Source organism: Setaria italica, chromosome I (assembly GCF_000263155.2).
Source record: "Setaria italica strain Yugu1 chromosome I, Setaria_italica_v2.0, whole genome shotgun sequence".
NCBI classification, from domain to species: Eukaryota; Viridiplantae; Streptophyta; class Magnoliopsida; order Poales; family Poaceae; genus Setaria; species Setaria italica.
In genome coordinates this window covers 7,903,801-7,922,695 of record NC_028450.1, presented here as the reverse complement: position 1 = coordinate 7,922,695, position 18,895 = coordinate 7,903,801, and the positions used below count along the sequence as shown (strand labels likewise).

At 44.9% G+C, this 18,895-nt stretch overlaps 2 protein-coding genes across 4 annotated transcripts; both read left to right on the top strand.

Moving 5' to 3' along the window:
• Positions 1-538: 538 nt before the first annotated feature.
• Positions 539-6,166, top strand: LOC101778031 (DNA-binding protein BIN4). Of its 3 annotated transcripts, none has more exons than XM_012843473.2 (12): positions 539-709; positions 2,227-2,431; positions 2,533-2,600; positions 2,936-3,122; positions 3,219-3,283; positions 3,482-3,532; positions 3,999-4,116; positions 4,304-4,350; positions 4,429-4,455; positions 4,646-4,721; positions 4,976-5,115; positions 5,747-6,166. In XM_012843473.2, exons 1-12 carry the CDS (start codon positions 665-667, stop codon positions 5,843-5,845), a joined length of 1,128 nt encoding a protein of 375 aa, XP_012698927.1. In that variant the 5' UTR covers positions 539-664; the 3' UTR covers positions 5,846-6,166. The 3 variants fall into 3 exon arrangements, with proteins under 3 accessions (XP_012698927.1, XP_012698922.1, XP_004951901.1); XM_012843468.2 differs by having other exon boundaries at positions 2,936-3,125; XM_004951844.4 differs by having other exon boundaries at positions 540-709; positions 2,554-2,600; positions 2,936-3,125.
• A 663-nt stretch (positions 6,167-6,829) lies between these two features.
• Positions 6,830-18,558, top strand: LOC101766972 (pathogenesis-related homeodomain protein). Its single transcript, XM_012843166.2, has 11 exons — positions 6,830-7,153; positions 7,811-8,264; positions 8,886-9,051; positions 9,140-9,260; positions 9,801-9,916; positions 10,020-10,217; positions 10,434-10,523; positions 10,848-10,898; positions 11,305-11,379; positions 17,430-17,666; positions 17,804-18,558. Exons 2-11 carry the CDS (start codon positions 7,846-7,848, stop codon positions 18,176-18,178), a joined length of 1,848 nt encoding a protein of 615 aa, XP_012698620.2. The 5' UTR covers positions 6,830-7,153; positions 7,811-7,845; the 3' UTR covers positions 18,179-18,558.
• The last annotated feature ends 337 nt before the right edge of the window (positions 18,559-18,895 follow it).

The following is an 18,895-nucleotide window of genomic DNA, read 5'->3' as shown; positions in this document are numbered from 1 at the left end:
CGAAAAAACACGGTAGGTTGAAAATTTTGCGTAATGAAATGAAGAAGTTCTAGTCATCTTTGAGAATCATAAATTGTGGAGAATAACAATACTTATGGGGAACACATGCATCACCCCCCCCCCCCCCCCCCCAGTCTCTCCTTGCAGATACCCGTCATGGCACATAACTGCGCTGCCGTGTTCCTTTCGTCAAGTGATCCAAACTTTGTCGTCGCCTAGCCTCAATCGAAAGGAAATCTAAATAAAAATATTTTAAAAAGAAGAAAAAGAAAACTCACTACTGGCCTATTGGGCTGCCAATGGGCCGGGCCCATGATATGCTCGGCTCGCTTTCCCCCCTCTCGCCCGCCGCCCGCTCCGCCGCCTGACGCCCGGTTTCCCGTCGCCGCGGGCACGGGTGTGCCCGCGGGTAGACTGTACCCGCGGGTGACGGGCGCGGGCACAACTTCTTAACCGTGACGGGCGGCGGGCGCGGGAACGGGTACAGGGTTTGCCCTCGCGGGCGCGGGTCCCTAAACCCTCAGCCCGTGCCCTCTCCCTCCCTCGTCCTCGCTTCTTCCGACTTTCCCCGTCTACGCGCTTACCCCCACAGCGGCCATAGCCGACGAGCGGCGGCGGCGCCGTGATCTCCCCACGAAGCTACTGGGCGCCACCAGCGGTTAGAATGGGGGAGGAAGACGAAGACCCCGACTGGCTCACCGCGTTTCAGGTACCATCCTGCTTTGGAGTATCTCTTGTACCCTCCGCGGCTAAATCTTGGAGTGGCTACTGCCGGGGACAAGAGAAATTTCTTTTTGCAAGAGGGAGCAGCTGTTCTGGATAAACTTTAGCTTTTAGTGTCGCGCAATTGTTTGTGAAGTGTGAACTTCTTGCGAATTAGGTCAGACGGTACTGAACCCAGAACCCCGATGGGTGAAAAGAGTTTTCATCCTCTGAGTGCTAAGTGCTAACCTCTTGTTTAGTCACTCATATCGTGGTCAAAATTAAATGTGCGGCTTCAGCTTCACACATCAGAAGCAAACTGGTGTCGAACTAGCATTGATCTGTGCATGCTGATAATTGGCACTTCCTGTGCCGTAAACTGTCCATGCCCTCCTCAAGAAAGTTCTTGTTCTTCCTGTTCCTCGTAGGATTGAGCTGTAGGCCGTTTCGTTTTCGAATTGATATTTGTGAGTTTGTATCAGGACAAGTCTGTATGCAGCTATGGTTGTGTTTTCTGTTAAACAGTAGCCGTCCACCTATGATAGCACCAAGCAATGTCATGAATGGTGCTATGGTAGTTTCTATGTCACAAATTCGTGACAGTGGCTATAAGATAGTCAGCACCTTTTTCATTCCTTTTTCTCTAAAGAAATACAGTAGGATAGATCCCTATGCTAGATATATATCATATAAATACAAATAAATAAGAGGATTGTACAAGGAAAAATAAAAGGGAGAAAAACAAATGAAAGAAAACTAAAGATCTAAAAAACATTTACACAAGAGACTCCACTCAAGAAAAGAGAGAACATCTAACGCTTTCTTCTATTCCTGTGTAATTGGAGGATTTCATCCTTGAAGTTGAAGCTCCTTTTCCAGATATAAAAATTTGGTTGTCGTCCTTCAAAGATTAATCGATTTCTTTGCTTCCAAATACGCCAAGCTGCATTTGTGACAATTTCCATGAAGTAGGGTTGGTGAATTATTTTTCCCTTTGACCATCATGTTGAGGAAATTTAGCTTTGTGTCCCAAATTATTACAGTGTAGTTCCAGCATATAATACTGAAGCTACGAATTGAGGTTGAATTCTCCAATATCCATTTTAAAAAAACTTCACTATTTGCGCTGCACAATATTGTATATTTGTATCCCCTTCTAAGCAAATTTCTTGTATTGAGTCTGTCAATACCGAGAAGCCACATGAAAACCTTGAGCTTGTTTTAGCAATTTGATTTCCAGATCCACAGTGTAGGTCTATGGAGGTTGGTGAATGTTTTTGTAAGGGGAGCTTGTAGAACCTTTTGGGTCAATAAATGTCAGAACTCCATCAGTAGTGCCAAATGTCATTCTCGCCATTCTTAGTACCTTGTTCTTGCAGTATTCATTGGCTACTCTTACTTCTGTCTTTACATTAGCTTTCCAAATTTTTTTTGTTCCAAAATCATCTCTTCGTATAAGTTATTATGTAGCAATAAGCAGTTACTACATGGATTTGAATTTTTCTTTCTTCTTTTATGGTATAGGCACCAAGTACGGCGCCAGTGATGCTTTCTTCTGGGTCTGATGCTTCTCCTGAAGCTAGTCCTACCAGGACCACTTCATCTAGAGAACAAGGAAATGGAGAAAAGCAGGCTAGTTCAGATCATGCAGGTGATAGAGAAGACCCTGCACAAACCAAGCGCAAGACTCTGACATTTGCTAGAAGAAAAACTCTTAGTAGTAAAAAAGGTAGATCTGGTTGACCTGTTTACTTAGTGCAATAAAATTATGAAGTAGCGAGTGCTTCTCATTAAAATTATAATCCAGTTGTTCCACATATTTGCTTATAGATTCTTTTGGCAAACATGCAGAAGGACCAACCACAGATGAAAAACGAGATGTCACTACTAGGCGCTCGGTATGGATTTAGATGTTTGAATTCCCTAGCTTCAATTCATGTTATATTGCTATCCAGGCTGGTATTCTTTTGATCTGCAGATTGTACTAGTAAGATTTGCCATCGATACAGTTGAGCATGCACCTTTTTCGTGCACAGATTATCAGTTCCGGTTCCTTTGTGGCAACTATTAGTTTGGACCTTGTCTTTGGAATATTCAATTTTTATGGTGTTACTAGTGATCAGATATTGCAACTCTTATGTTTAATTTAACTTCATACAAGTTTACAACATACTAGGTGCAGACACTAGTGCTGTAGTTTTGCAATTAATTGTTGTACCTATTCTTTTTATAGACTCCAAAGAAGGATGTGTTTACACTTTCATCTGGTTCTGATGCTTCCCCTGGAAACAGCCCTTCAAGGGCTGGTGATGCTAATCATGAAGAGGACTCACATAGCACTCCCAGGAGAAAAGGGGTTCAAGAAACTAAGCATAAAAAACCAAAGGTTGTGGGAGCAAAATCTGATCCAGACCAAATAGGTGGTAAGACATTTTAGTGTGGCTGCCATTTTAGTTACCAGCTTAAAAGTCAGATTTATGAATAACATGTACTTACTGTTTCATGGTCCAACATAGACGCATTGGAACATCAAGAGGGAGTTGCTGAGGATGAAATGCAAGATAAACTTACAGGAAACTCTGTAAGATGTCTTACTCACCCCTCTCTACTTTATGCATTTTCACCCCCGTGATATTTTGGATGATAAACTTGAGGGGCGTTTACCAAAGAAAAAAGAATAGAAGGGAAAAAAACAGCTTGTACCTTTCTGTGTGATTATTTCAAATTATGTTTCTGCAGCCTTTTGATTGAGTATATGTTTCTTTTTCTAAAATGCCAGGTCTCCCAGAGGTTACCATTAATGTTTCCTGATAAAGTTCAACGTTCAAAGGTATGATCAACTCTTGCAGGAATTAGTGCTCCGTGCCTCTGCCTATGTGAACACTGCTCATTAAAAAAATTATGCTTGCAACCAAATGCTTTCAACAAGCCTGTTGTCCTCCCCCACCCCTCTTCTGTTTTCTTCATGGAAAAAATGTCTGCTTAGCAAAAATAAATTTTTAATCAACGGAAGTACAGTCAGGAGATTTGACATGGGTACTGTTTTTTACGATACTGTGCGTGTCCAATCATAGCAAATAATGACTTAAGAACAAGAGCATGGGTTAGTTTAAAATTTCTGAATTGTATACATGTGACTATGTTGTAAAGCTGAACTATCGGCAATTGGACTTCTGGAAAATAACTTAGTGAAGCTATTACCTGGAAACTCCCAACTATATTATCCAACAATTTATTTTATTAATATCTACTTTAGTTAATAATCCTTTGTTCTGTGTATTTGATTGTTTTTCTAGGCATTGATTGAATGTGATGGTGACTCGATAGATTTGAGTGGAGATATTGGTGCTGTTGGGAGGATAGTAGTTTCAAACGGTCCTACTGGAAGTCAGGATTTGTTATTGGATCTGAAAGGTACCATCAAGTAACTTTCACATTAGATACTTCATTGGCTTTCCAAATTCTAATCTATGGTAGGAAATCCCAGGCAAGATATTTGTACTAAAGCTCAGCTAAAGCATTTGAAAACCAGCTCTGTTTTGTCTTGATACATGCATATTCCAAGAGTTAGCTTATTATTTCTTCTTTCATACTCAAACAGGAACGATATACAAAACAACCATAGTTCCATCCAGGACATTTTGTGTTGTAAGTTATATCTGAAACTCAAGTACAATTTTATTATTAGGAGTTAGGCTTTAATCCTTGGTGCATTTCCTCTTTCAGGTGGGTGTGGGACAATCAGAAGCAAAGGTTCGTAAACCATTAAATAAATTTATAAGCATATTAGTGTTATCCACCATATCAGTTTACACGTCATAAATTCGAGTGTCTAATGTGCAATCGCCAACTATACATTTTTTTTATGTATTCCATTTTTCTATGTCACTTTTATTCCAAGGCAACTGTTTATCATAATGCATCCCCTGTTTTTCCTGTGCAGATAGAGGCTATAATGAATGACTTCATTCAACTGGAACCACCGTCCAATTTATTTGAATCGGAGACTATGATGGAAGGTTAGCATAATTATAGACTTTAGATCAGAGCATCTTTGATGTACAAAGCTGCCATGCAAGTTAATATGGCATGCTTCTATCATTCTTTGATTGAGCTATTTAAAGGTGCTTCCGCATTTGGGTGCAGCTTTAGTGTTAGTGTGCGCCTGTGAGGAAAAAACAATCTGCATGAAGTTATGGACCCATTGTTTATATGGTGACAGCCTGTATTTCAATTTTTCTTCTCTAACATTATGGATCTATCTTCTGTATAGGTACCCTTGATGGATTCACATTTGATTCAGATGAGGAGGGTGATAAGCTTCCTGAATCACAGGCCTATCAAAATGATCCGAATAATGAAGATGATGGTCAACCTAAGGCGAAAACCAAAAGAAAAGCTGAGAAACAAGTGGTACGTTTTCCTGCCTCCACTTTAGTTGATAACTAACTTGTTATAACCCAATTATGTGAGCATTCGAGGAAAAAAATAACCTAATTATCTGTAGCTAGTTTCTGGGATTTTGTTATGTACAGAAGATGTCCATTAAAGTGTTCCAGACTTGTAGTGATTGGGAATTTTGAATTAGAGGTGTTTAGTTCCAGACTGCAATTTTACGAGGGGCATTTGAAGGTTTAATTATTAACATGCTTGTGCACTTGTGCATATCTTGTTATCATGTCCTTTGCACTGCTGCTTTACGGGTTATTATCATGAAATTGCACAAGCCTTTAGCAATTAGCACTGGCCTTCCTGTTTCCTTAGGCTTCCTTGCTGTTCAAATGTTCAATGAAGTAGTAATTTCACAGAATCATTACCAAAGATGTAGAGAACGTGCTACCAACAAGTTTGCGATGAATCTGGGTAGGGAAAGATGGCATAGACTCCAGGTTTTGCTTGTGTATATCTTCTTTAGTGCTAGTGTGCTGCTATTCTCAGGGATTACCAATTATGGAAGTATGAAACCTTCTTTACAATTAATAGTTCGCATCTCGACATCAAAGTGCTCCTGATGGAAGCCCTAACCGATTCCTGTGACATGCAGGGGAAGGCACCGAAGAAGGCAAAGGTTGCAGGGAAGGCCCCTAAAAAGGGCGCGAGGAAAACCCAACCTGCGAAGAGAACTAGGAAAGCGAAGAAATGATGCACGTCTATTTGTTTGGTTGTTGAGGACTTGAGATAGCTGGCGGCTGATAATTCACTCTGAACAGACATCTATTGTTAAGCCCATATGTGATCTGTGTTCATCGGTGTAACATCATGCAGTGATTGTTTTATAGAGGAAATATGTAAAATTGCAAAGACGATACTGTGTTACATTGTTCTACTCTAGAAGCTTTGTAGTTTGGAGGTGCTAAATTACTGTTACAACACTGTAGCACACTGTAGCGTTTCGTTTGTATTTGTGAATTATTGTCCAAACATTGACTAATTAGGCTCAAAAGATTCGTCTCGCAAAGTACAACAAAACTGTGCAATTAGTTTTTAATTTTATCTACATTTAGTACTCAATGCATGTACCGCAAGTTTGATGTGATGGGGAATTCTTTTTGCATAGTGCCAAAGTTGGAAGTTGGGGGTGAACTAAACAAGGGCGTAGTGTTTATCAACTTGTTTTTGAGAAGGTGTAGCCTGTACAACTAATCCAAATTCCTGAGTTTTTCGGTAAAAAAGAAAAAGCCAGGCCGGGTCCGGGCAGTTTGTTTTTAATTTAAATAAATGTTTCATTCAAAATTTAGGGGCAGAATTTCAAATGGCCATTTCCCAATTGGTTACTGCTGTGAATGGCACGAAGGATCCCAAGTTCATCGGTGTCCGAGCTCGCTAAAAGTTGAGCGACTTCACTGCAAACTTCCCTTGATTTGGTTGATTTTACTTCAAATTACCAACGATTTCACCATCAAAGGAAAATAAATGCTTTTTTAGAAAAATGTAATAATAATAATAATTCGAATCCATCCTTGCCTGCCATTGACTGACGAGTGACGGAGCAATAATTGTCGCAGCATCCAAGGTTGCCCCGGCCGTCCGATCGCCCGCTCCCGACCATCCCGCCCGTCCGTCCTCTGCCCCGGGCGTCAACGGCCGGGGCGCAGAGAAACTGAGGCGACGCGTCATTCCTGCCGGGCTGCCCCCCCTCCCCTCCCCGCCTCCTCCGTTTCCGTGTCCTCTTCAATTCGCTCGCAGCAGCAGCGACGCCGCCTCCGCCTCCGCCTTCCCGTTCACACCGCCGCTCCGCTCTCCTTCCCCCACAAGCAACCGCCGCCGCCATGCCCTAGCGCCGTCTCCTCCGCCCCGAGCTCCGTCGGCTGCCTCCGGCCTCCAGCGCCCGCCGTGGCCGGCCGCGCTCCCCGCATCTGAGCGGGCGGGCGGGTGGGCCGGTGTGGTCGGCGCGCCCCGCGTCCTCGGGCTAGTCGCCGTCTGCGGCTCCGTCGCCGGTGCCATTGTACTTGTACGTCGCGGTCCGAGCCTACGCTGTCTGAAACCCCATTTCGCCTCCACTCCCCCGCCTCTCTCCCCCTCTGCTCTGCAATTTGGTTTGCTGGTTAGCGTTTCTGAAGAGGGGGTCGATTAGGTAGGTTTCGTCTGGTTCGCTTCTGTGCTGTAGAGTCCGGATCTACTGCCTCGAATGGATTTGGAGTTAGAGATGTTTCTTCTCCATACAGTCTGACCCCATTTCGACTGTCAGCTTGGAACAACCAACTTGAAATTGCCAATACTCTGTGCTTCAGACTGTCCAATTGGGTTTGGTATGTGCAAAACGTACTGCGCTCACCTGTCCACCTTTTGGCAGCTATTTGCACACACGGTTGGGGAGAAGTAATACAGTGCATCATCTGAAACCATAGTGTATTATGTTCATGTCAATGTTTTTTTAATATGTTCCTGCGACAAGCGCTTTACGTAGATGTGTCTGGTTTGGCAACCTTTCTTAGATGGCATGCCTAAGAAAAATAGGTAGTTGAGATCACCATAGCTTTGTGCTAAATAATGACATGCTATAGCAATCTGCTTATCATGCTATGTTGTTGTTACTTTTAAATTAAAATTTTCCTGTTGCTTCTTACCATGCCTATCTCGTATTTGACATATCTTTTTATTGTATTAGGTCTTCGTCCCCTGTGATAATCACCATCACTAGTTATGCGTTCTTCAGAAAATAAAACGGTGTGCTCCAACTCAGGGAGATCATCAAAAAGGAGGAAAGAGACCTCTTCGGAGTTGGTTCCTGTATCAAACAGGCCAAGTCGACGTAATGCTTCCCGCCAATGTAAACATGATTCTCCTCTGAAGAGGTCACCAAGGAAAGTTAGGAATGCTACTTTGGCAAAAAGCATAAAGAATAAATATCATTGTAGTCCTCTGAAACGTCGGAGGGGTTCAGATTCTGTTGCTGGGAAAGTTGTAACAGGATTAGTTGCGAGGAGGAGGAAGAAAAGAAAGCGGCAAAATACTGATGAAGCAACTCGCTTGGAACGAAGAGCGAGATATTTTCTAATCAAGATAAAATTGGAGCAGAACTTACTAGATGCTTACTCTGGAGATGGATGGAATGGGCAAAGGTGCACACTGCGCTCTAACTGCTGTGACCTATTGGTGAAAGAAGATTTTCAGATCTATGTATACAACTAGAGTAAATGCATTTTTCATTTAAAACAGGAACCTCAATAATGTTATCATGTTTGAATAGACATTTAAGGCTTGAAGCCAACAAGATGCCAATTTGTTTTGGAACTAATATATATGGGATTTATTACCACCCAAGAAGAATAGCTGCACGTGGACAATACGACAACAACGTGCTTTAAGCAATTAAAATTTCTTAATTATAGTAAGATCACAAGTTCACTTGCTGCTGGCATTTTGAAGTCTAGGAATAATACTGATCTGTCTTAATTTGTTGGAAGTAGACTTTTTGGACTTATGTGATTGAATTCTGTTCACAGATCAGTGCAGTACGTCCTTTTTGTGGGCAGGGGCTAGCGAAAGTCCCCCACCCCCCCCCCCCCCCCCTCCCACCGCCCTGTCTATTATTTGGATAGAATCATGTTAACTGGTCATATTACTGTCCTTAAATCAGCCCCACCACATTACTTTCCTTGCTCAGTTGCTTTTATGTGTTAGTACAGCAAAATAGGTATGATAGTAAATAGTACGCTGATTAAGTGCACCTTTCCAATCAGCCGAGAGAAAATAAAACCAGAGAAGGAACTGCAGCGTGCCAAGAAGCAGATCATAAAATGCAAAATTGCTATACGTGATGTTATTCGCCAACTTGATGTGTGTAATTCCACTGGGAGCGTTGATGACCCAGTGATGCCTCCAGCTGAGTGTACTGATCCTGAACATGTACGTATAGCATCAAGTGAACATCAAATGCTCTACTTCCTCAGGATCTCTCTTTCAACTGACGAATTGTCAATATTTGTTTTGCTAGATCATGTGTTCAACATGCAAGTCTCATGAATCATTTCCCAACAATAAAATTATCTTCTGTGAAGGGGCCTGCAAAAGGACATATCATGAGAAATGTTTGGAACCTCCTTTAGAAAAAAGTGGTAATAATTTCTATTTTTCCTTCCAAATATGCGGTCCCGTACTTGTTTACATGCCTTTCATGCTGTTTTTTGCACTCAGTGTGATAAAATAGTTACACATTTATGGCAAAACAGTGTCTATTTTGTTTGCTGACAGGGAAAATTTAGAAGGCTAAGTTTTCCATTTTAAACCCAGTTGATGGGTAACCGTTTCGCTCAGACACATCAAAATAAACGAGCCATTCTATTCACACAGCTTTTTTACTTTGTGCATGAGAGGATGTGTACCTAAAATCTTGTTCACCTTCCTCAGGATAAAATCAAAAAGTGATGTAATTTAATGCTTGGTCATATAATCTAGGTTGCAATGCCATGCATAAAAAGTACAGATGCTGTTCTGATGGTATTGTACTTCAGTACTTTACTGTGTTGCCTGCAGCCTGCTGTAGTTTTTGCTCCTCATCGGAAATACACAGAGACCTGTTAGTTTATTTTTATTCAGATATTGCGTTACTAATTATTTTACCATTAATATGTATATCTGTCTTGTGCTTTTCTCAGCTCTTCCAACAAGTAGCCATGGTTGGCTTTGCAAATTCTGTTTGTGCAAGGTGAAAATTTTAGAAGCTATTAATGCACATCTAGGAACAAATTTTACAGTGAAGTGCCCTTTTGAAGTGAGTCTTTAACATTTCTGCACCTATGCTATGATCATTTTACTCTAGCAATTCTATCTTAGCCCAATGGGCTGGAATGTTGATTACCTTTCACCCTGCATAGGAAATGTTTGGAAAAATAATTGAGAATGAAGAACAGAGTGAGGATGAAGATTGGGGTCATGACATAAGAAAGAAAAGAAGAACACGTGCAGCCAGTGTACAGGATAATTCTGTTGATGGTTTCTCGAATGTTATATCTGATGAAAAGACTGAGAAGAAGGGGAGAAAACTCTTCAGGATTCCTCCCACGGCAGTCGAGGTATTTGAAAGTTTTAATGACCTTTATAAATTGATAGACCTCTTTATATATGCATATTATGATTCGCATTTGTATATGCTGTGATACAAGGCAAACTCATGGCTGTAATTGGAGTTAAAACTAGCTTATTATGCTTGCTACTGTGGAACTGTCATTTTTGTCCTGTTCACGCTTGTGTGTCATTAATATCATCTGTCCTTCACCTTCCTAAATTAGGTGCTTCGCAAATCTTTTGCTGAAAATGAGCTCCCACCCCGAGATGTCAAAGAAAATCTCTCAAGAGAATTGGACATTTCTTTCGAAAAGGTACGTAGGATTTGATCAGATCAATTTTGACAGCTCTGTGTTCTTATTACTCTTATGTGTTTATTGATTTATTCACCTGAAAGTTGCTTTCTGCTGTTCAAATACCCTGTGTTACCAGATTATGTTCCACTCTTTTGTTATAGTAATGCTATAAATACCATTCATAATTAAAGTCAGATACTCTAGTTCATATCACAGTTGTCACTCTTTTAATTTAACAATATGTGTTGGGCAGAGCATCTAAGAAGTATAGAATGATTATCAACTTGCTTTTTCTGAAAATGTCTCCAGCGTCAGTAACCAATGTCTGCCATCCATTTGCAGATTGATAAATGGTTCAAAAATACGCGGTGTGCTGCTCTCAGAGATCGTAAGGCATGGATTTCTGTCTCATGGTTATTCATAAGATCATTGAATAAATAGTATTTCCTTGCATTCTGCGTTGTCTTTGATTTTTGTTTTTTCCCCGCTCTATAACTTCTGTTTTCTCTGTGCAAGCATTTGCTGTGAGGCCCATAATCGAAGCCTGAAAAATAATGATGTCAATGCGTTTGTTCCAGTGAATCTGTGATTTTTATAAGTGTACAAGTTATTTTATACACAATCAGTTGTTGGCAAGAACTAAACTGCACTATAAGTGTTATATGTTCTTCTATTCCATGTGCTTTGATTCCATTTGTAAATTTATTGAAGGATACACAAAACCAACTTCTAGTTTTTTTGTTCTGTATATCTTGTTGTTATGTACTCAAACATTGTTAACAGTAGTGCAATCTTTCAGGCTGAAGGGAACAGTCATAATCCCGCTCCCAGCAAAAGCTCAAGAAGTAAAGGAAAAGCTGGAATCTCAGGCAAGGTTGATTCCGCAGACAATTCATACCTTTCTTTTCCAATGTCTGAAATACACATTTACTAGCAAATGTGGAGAAGAGTTTGATTCTCAGTTGTACGAAAGTAATCATGTTGATTCTGGCAGTTATAATAATGCCATGGCCTAAAAGATTTATAGCCATAGTGCTTATTCGATACTTGATTCTTTGAATTTTGTAAGTCCACAGTCACCTTTGCAGATTAGTTCATTTGTAGGTAACATTATACTCCCTCCATCTATGTTTATAAGGCATGGTATTACTTAGCACGGTCTTCCAAATAACACTTTGACCATTTATTTATCTTATCTTATATTGTTTACGGTTAATCATTGTAGAGTATATTTGATTATGAATCCAACCGTATAAAATTTACATTATAAAAATAAAAAATTAATAGTCAAATTGTTGGTCAAAGATTGCAAAGTTTGAATCTTGATATGCGTGTGTGCCCTATAAATAAAAACGGAGGGATCGTATTTTCAGTCTAAAGGGGATTATATTTTCAGTCTTAAATTCTTCTATTATGCTGAATATTTTAGTTGCATGTGTAAATTTATTGAAGGATAAATAGTGCCAGGTGTTAGATATGTATGTGCTATGTGCGTGTACGGGCCTGGTGTGTACCTCGCCAAGGCCCAGGCCGGCTCCCTGCTGTGCCTAGATAGATTAGGATAGGTAGGTTATCCCTTGATTGGTTATGATTCTATAAACCTCTCCCAAGGGCTGCCTATATATTTGTACACCTTGTATACCCTAATCAATCTATTATTCCACGCAATCTCTATTGCTCTCATGGTATCACGAGTCCGGGTTTCTCCCGTTCTTGCTTCCGCAACCTAGCGCGCCCTAGCCGGCGCAGCTAACCCCGCGCGCGTCCTTCACGCTACGCCCATGGTCGGCTCCCTGTCGCCCGCCACCACCAAGACTTCCGCCGCCAATACCAAGCACGACGGCACGGATGCCGAGGCTGCCAAACGCACTGAAAAAGAGCGCCAGGCATGCAAGTTTGCGCGTGCCGCTGCCCTCGCCCGCGCCGTCAAGGCTGAGGAAGAGACCGCCGCCGTTGTGCAGGAGCGCGACACCGCTGCTGCTCGCCTCCGTGACGCCCTGGCGCGCGCCGCCGAGGAGCCCAAGGGTGCCCCGCCTGACTCTGAGAAGGACGCCGCCGCCGATGCCTCTGCCATCTCCGATCAGGCGCCCAACGACGCCCATCAAGTCATGCTCCTACATGAAGCTGATGCCGTCTTGAATCTGCACGCCTAAGTCGTTGCTGTACAGAATATCCGAAGTCTCATCCCCGTTGTCCTCGACATCGCCTCCGGCAACTACACACGGTGGCGTGAGTAGTTCCTCCTCATCGTCGGCAAGTACTCCCTGCAGGACCAATGTCCTTCGTGACGTGCCCGCTCTCGCCTCTCTAGATTGGGGGCGCATGGACTGCGCCGTCCGGTCTTGGCTCTACGGCACCATCGCCAACGACCTCGTCGACATCGTCATGGAGCGTGGCGAGCGTGGTGCCACCGCCCGTGCCACCTGGCTTGCTAGCAAGACCCAGTTTCTCGGCAACCGGGAGACACGGGCCCTCTACCTCGACGCCTAGTTCCGCAACTTTGTCCAAGGTGATCTGTCCATCACAGATTACTGCAGGCGCTTCAAGGGCATGGCGGATGCCCTCCGACCGCACCCTCGTCCTCAACATCATCCGCGGGCTCAACGAGAAGTTCGCCGCCGTTGGCCGCGACATTAGGCGCAGCCAGCCTCTCCGCACCTTCCTGGAGGCTCGCGATGACTTGCTCCTTGAGGAGCTCACGATGGCGAATCCTGCTTCGACTCCGTCTACGGTGCTCCTCACCAACACCAGCCTCGGGCTTTCCTCCTCCTCGCACGTCCCTGGCTCCTCCCACCAATCTGCTGGTCGGACTAGCAACAATTTCGGGTCTGCTGGTCGGACTAGCAACAATTTCGGGGGCGGCAAAGGGGGTGGCAAGGGAGGGAACTCCGGGTCCTCCAGCAGCACCTCCTCCAAGCAGAAGCGGAGCAAGCACGGTGGCCAGCCGCGCCAGGGTGGTGGTGGCAAGGCCCTTGCCGGCCACAACTCCAAAGCCCATGCTCCTGCTCCAGGCACGGCACAGGAGGCCGGCGGCCCCTGGCCCTCCTTCTGGAACCCGTGGACGGGTACAATCCAGATGTACCCGGTTCCACGGCAGCAGGCCTTCCTCACTCAGCAGCAGGCGCAACAGCACGGCCTGCAGGCGCCCTACCTGGGGCAGCAGGCGCCTCAGGTTCCTCCAGGTTTCTACAACCCCATGACGGACCTGCCTTCCTCCTGGGATCAACAATCACTAGCCTCGACGTTCAGCCCCATGACGCTCAACCAACCGCAGGCAAACGACTGGTATCTCGACTCAGGTGCCACCTTCGGTATGACTTTAGACGCTGGTACTCTTTCATATTCATCTTACCCGTGGTATCCTTTTCCTTCGTCCATTGTTGTCGGTGACGGCTCCTTGCTTCCCATCACGGCTACTGGCGCAGCTCACCTTCCCGGTTCATTATCTCTTAATAACGTTCTAGTTTCACCTAAGCTTATTAAGAATCTTATTTCTGTTCGCCAGTTCACCTCTGATAACAATTGTTTTGTCGAATTTGATCCCGCTAGCTGTTCTGTGAAGGCTCTGCAGTCTCGGAGGCTGATCGTCAGGTGCAATAGCTCTCGGCCGCTGTACCCCTTGCGCTTTCCTACTGCTCACGCCCTCGCCGCCATCTCCAACCCGTCAGTGTGGCATCGCCGTCTTGGTCACCCCGGTCATAAAGTTTTGTCCAAAGTTGCTTCTGCAGTTCCTTTTCGTAATAAAGACCTCAGTCCCATTTGTCATGCGTGCCAGTTGGAGCGTCATACTCGTTTGCCTTTTCAGTCATCAGCATCTCAAGCGTCTAGCAATTTTGATCTCATACACTGTGATTTGTGGACGTCTCCTCTTCTTAGTGTGTCTAGATACAACTACTATTTGCTCATTCTTGATGACTGCTCTCATTACTTGTGGACGTTTCCCTTACGCCTAAAATCCGACACGTTTGGAACTTCGACTAACTTTTTCTCCTATGTGTGTACTCAATTTGGCGCCACTGTGAAAGCTGTTCAATGCGACAACGGCCACAAGTTTGACAACTCTAGTACCCGCACTTTCTTCCTCACTCACGGCGTCCACCTGCGCATGTCCTACCCATACACCTCGTCCCAGAACGGTCGGGCTGAGCGCATGATTCGGAGCATCAGCAATGTTGTTCGCTCTCGTGTTCCAGGCTAGTATGTCCCCTTCTTATTGGGTTGAGTCGCTGCATACTGCCACACATCTTCTTAACATCTTGCCTACCAAAACACTTGGACGCCACACATGGCTTTGTTTGGCGCCCAACCTTCCTATGATCACCTTCGTGTTTTCGGTTGCACTTGTTATCCTAATCTTTCCGCTACTGCAGCCCACAAACTTGCTCCTTGTTCCACTTTGTGCATCTTTTTTGGCTATTCTGCTCATCATAAAGGTTACCGCTATCTTGATCTCTCCTCCAACCGAGTCATCATCTCTCAGCATGTAGTCTTCGACGAGACTTCGTTTCCCTTTTCCCAGCAGCCACTCGCCACCCACTTCTGAGGAGTTTGAGTTTTTATTGGAGCCTACTAATGTGGCGCCAGCACCTATCGGTCCAGCACCCCTTCTGTCACCTACAGGTTCACCCCCAGGCGCGCTTGCACTGCCATGTGTGGCTGTTCCTTCGCCCGGTGCCCCCGCACAGCCACGTGCGGCTTCTACTCCTTCGGTAGCCTCCACTTCGCCGCTGGGCGCTGCCCTGCAGCTGCTCGGTGTCAGCACTGGCTGCCCTCTTCGGCGCCCGGCCGGCCCTGACGATGCCCTCGTCGTCACACCTCCTGGCGTCTCTCCCAAGCCCGCTGTGCTTGGCCTCACCGGCACTGCTGGCTTGCCGGCCCTTGGCACGCCGCTCGATGTTCTTTCGACTGCTGCTGCGGATAGCACGTCTTCAGCCCCTGCTAGCCTTGCTGCCCATTGGGGGCGCCCCGTCGGCTCCAGCCGGCCTCTCCAGGTCTACTCCCGCCGGCCCATCCATGCTCCGATTCGGACGTCACCCCAAGGCCCGCAGGCTTCTGCTTCGGTTCCCCTCCCTTGCGGTGCTCTTCCCGTGCGTCCTGTGACAAATCAGCATGTCATGACCACGTGCGGGAAGCTGGGATTTCGTTTCCCGACGCTGTTCCACTCCACCTCGCTATCACCGCTTCCTCGCACCTACCAGAGCGGCCTTGCTGATCCAAATTGGCGCCGGGCTATGCAGGAGGAATTTGATGCGCTCTTGGCCAACAATACGTGGGATCTCATTCCCCGTCCTGCTCGGGCCAATGTTGTGACCGGCAAATGGATCTTTAAGCACAAGTTCAAGGCATATGGTTCTCTGGAGCGCTGCAAGTCGTGTTGGGTGCTGCTAGGTTTTACCCAGCACCCAGGGATTGACTTCTCTGAGACTTTCAGTGAAGCCCGCCACCGTCCGCACAGTGCTCTCCTTGGCTTTCTCGCAGCTAGCCGATTCATCAATTGGCTGTGAAGAATGCCTTTCTTCATGGGACACTCTCAGAGGCAGTTTATTGTGCTCAGCCTACTGGTTTTGAGGATCCTGCTCGCCCTGATCACGTGTATCGGCTTAATCGATCTCTTTAAGGACTTAAGCAGGCACCCTACGCTTGGTACAGCCGTTTTGCCACACCTTTTGCAGCTTGGTTTTGTGGAGGCGAAGACTGATACTTCTCTCTTTGTGTATCACCGTGGCGACGACACTGTCTATATCCTCCTTTATGTGGATGACATATTTCTCACGGTGTCCTCAACACCTCTACTTCGCTGCACTACTGATGCCTTGCAGCGGGAACTCTCCATGAAGGATCTTGGTGAGCTTCATCATTTTCTGGGTATGCATGTGCAGCGCTCTGGTGATGATCTTCTGTTGTCCCAGCGCCAGTTTATGCTGGAGATTCTGGATCGTGTTGGTATGACCGATTGCAAGCCTTGTTCCACCCCGATTGATACTAATCCGAAGCTGTCTGCTGCTGAAGGTGCTACTCTTGTCAATGGCACTGATTTTCGGATTTTCGGAGTCTTGTCGGTGCTTTACAGTACCTCACCTTCACACGTCCAGACATTGCCTATGCTGTTCAGCAGGTCTGCCTCCATATGCATGACCCGCGAGAATCGCATCTTGCTGCTTTGAAGCACATTCTTCGGTATGTGCGTGGAACTCTTCACCTGGGCTTGCTTCTGCGACCATCTACTCAGTCTGATCTGCTTGTTTATTCTGATGTTGATTGGGCTGGCTTCTCGGACACCCACAAATCCACTTTAGGCTATGCCGTGTTTTTGGGTGACAATCGGATCTCCTGGTCCTCCAAGCGTCATAATGCAGTCTCTTGCTCGAGTGCTGAGGCTGAGTATCGGACGGTTGCCAATGTCGTTGCCGAGGTTTCTTGGTTGCGCCAACTTCTTGTTGAGCTGCATGTTCCTCTGCGCCGTACCGCCTTGATTTATTGTGATAACGTTAGCACTGTCTACATGTCTCCGAACCCCGTTCAGCATCATCGCATCAAACATGTGGAGATTGATCTACACTTTGTTCGTGAGCGCGTTGCCACCGAAGATGCCAGTGTTCTTCATGTTCCGACGAGCTCTCAGTATGCCGACATCTTCACCAAAGGCCTGCCTTCTTCGGTGTTCACGAAGTTCAGGTCCAGTCTAAACGTTCAGGCTGCGGGGGCGTGTTAGATATGTATGTGCTATGTGCGTGTATGGGCCCCCAGGCCGGCTCCCTGCCATGCCTAGATAGATTAGGATAGGCAGGTTATCCTATAAACCTCTTGCAAGGGTATTCAACGCAACCTCTATTGCTCTCACCAGGTTTAAATATTTCTTCCATTTTATCTTTCAGATATTATATTCAACAGACCAATTCTTTTAATGCCACTTTTGTCCTGCAGACTGAAAGAAATGATCGGATTGCTACTCTCTCCAATAACTTGAGGACAAATGAAGAAAAAGCTGATATCTCAGGCATGGTTGATTCAGGAGACAATTCATGCTTTGTTCCCTTGTCTGAAATTATCAATGTGCCTACACGATTGCAACGGAATCTTGAGAAGAGGAAGATGGAATCAACTAGCAGCCCTCTGAGGCTACACAATAAAGGAGCTTGTTCTCCAACAGGCCAAGTGAAGGTAGAAACTATACACAAAGCTGATTGTGTTTATCTTGCCTAATTTGTAGACCTAATCTAGAGTGGCAGGGGCCTTGAAAAAGGATCTACTTCTGTCAGATTCATTGCATTGATTGTGTTGCCTCAACATGTTTGCAGGAGAGTACGTCACCTACAAGCAAGTCTTGTTTGCAGACAGATTTGAGCCATCCAACAAACAATGAAGTCAGTGCTGAAGAGCAAGCTGCTTCTCAGATGGATACTGATGCCTGCCCTGAAGAGCAAGCTGCTTCTCAGATGGATACTGGTGCCCGCGCTGAAGAGCAAGCTGCTCCTTTGGTGGATACTGGGGCCTCGGATTATCAGCCTTTCCTGGATGTGATCGATGAGATGTGTGGACTCGAGTGTAGGCTGCAGAGGCTGAAGAAGAACATGCTGTCATTAGGAGCAGAGGGGTGCGCTACTGGTGGGAGTGACATGAAAAACCAAGCTGTGGTGCTCGTGCCATCTGCCGAGCTCAAGGAAAAAGCGTAGCATGCCGCTTTTATCTGGGCATTGCCCATAGGTTTTATATAGCAAATAACTGTATAGAGAACCAAGAAAAAAAGAAACAAAAAACAGACAAGTGCCGGCTTACATAACATACTGTCAGGCCAGGGTATCAGGTAGTTCTCCTGGGGCCTCGACATTACCAACAGGCGTCAGGTAGTCTAAACATACTTTGGTGTCTTGGAAGTTTATATGTTATAGTCCAGAGTTGGGATTATTAATTAGCATAGCTGTAGCATCCGAATCTAAATCTGGAGTGTGAACCTAGATTAGGGTTATGCTTAACTAGTGATGGTTGTACCAGGCACATTGATCTCAACTAGTCATTTGATTTTATTTTAAAGAAAAGAACTTAGCATGCATGATTCTCCTGTGGGCTGCCGCGTAACAAATGTGATGTACAAATTTGTTCTTTTATTACTGCTGTTAAAATCTAAGGCTCCGTGGCTGCTGTTGTTTCGCTGTTAGAATCTGCGCCTTCCATTTGCTGGTTATACAAACCAATGATACGTCATGTCAGTTTAATTTAAAAACACGCAGAAATAACCAGAATACAATAAAAATGCGTGACCACTTGTTCATGTATCAGGAAATGAATCCTGTTTGATGTTGCCATACCATCAGAGTGTTTGGATCCATAAAAAAATTATTTTTTAGTTAGATAAAAAATTATTTTTTAGTCAGATGTTTAAATACCAATTA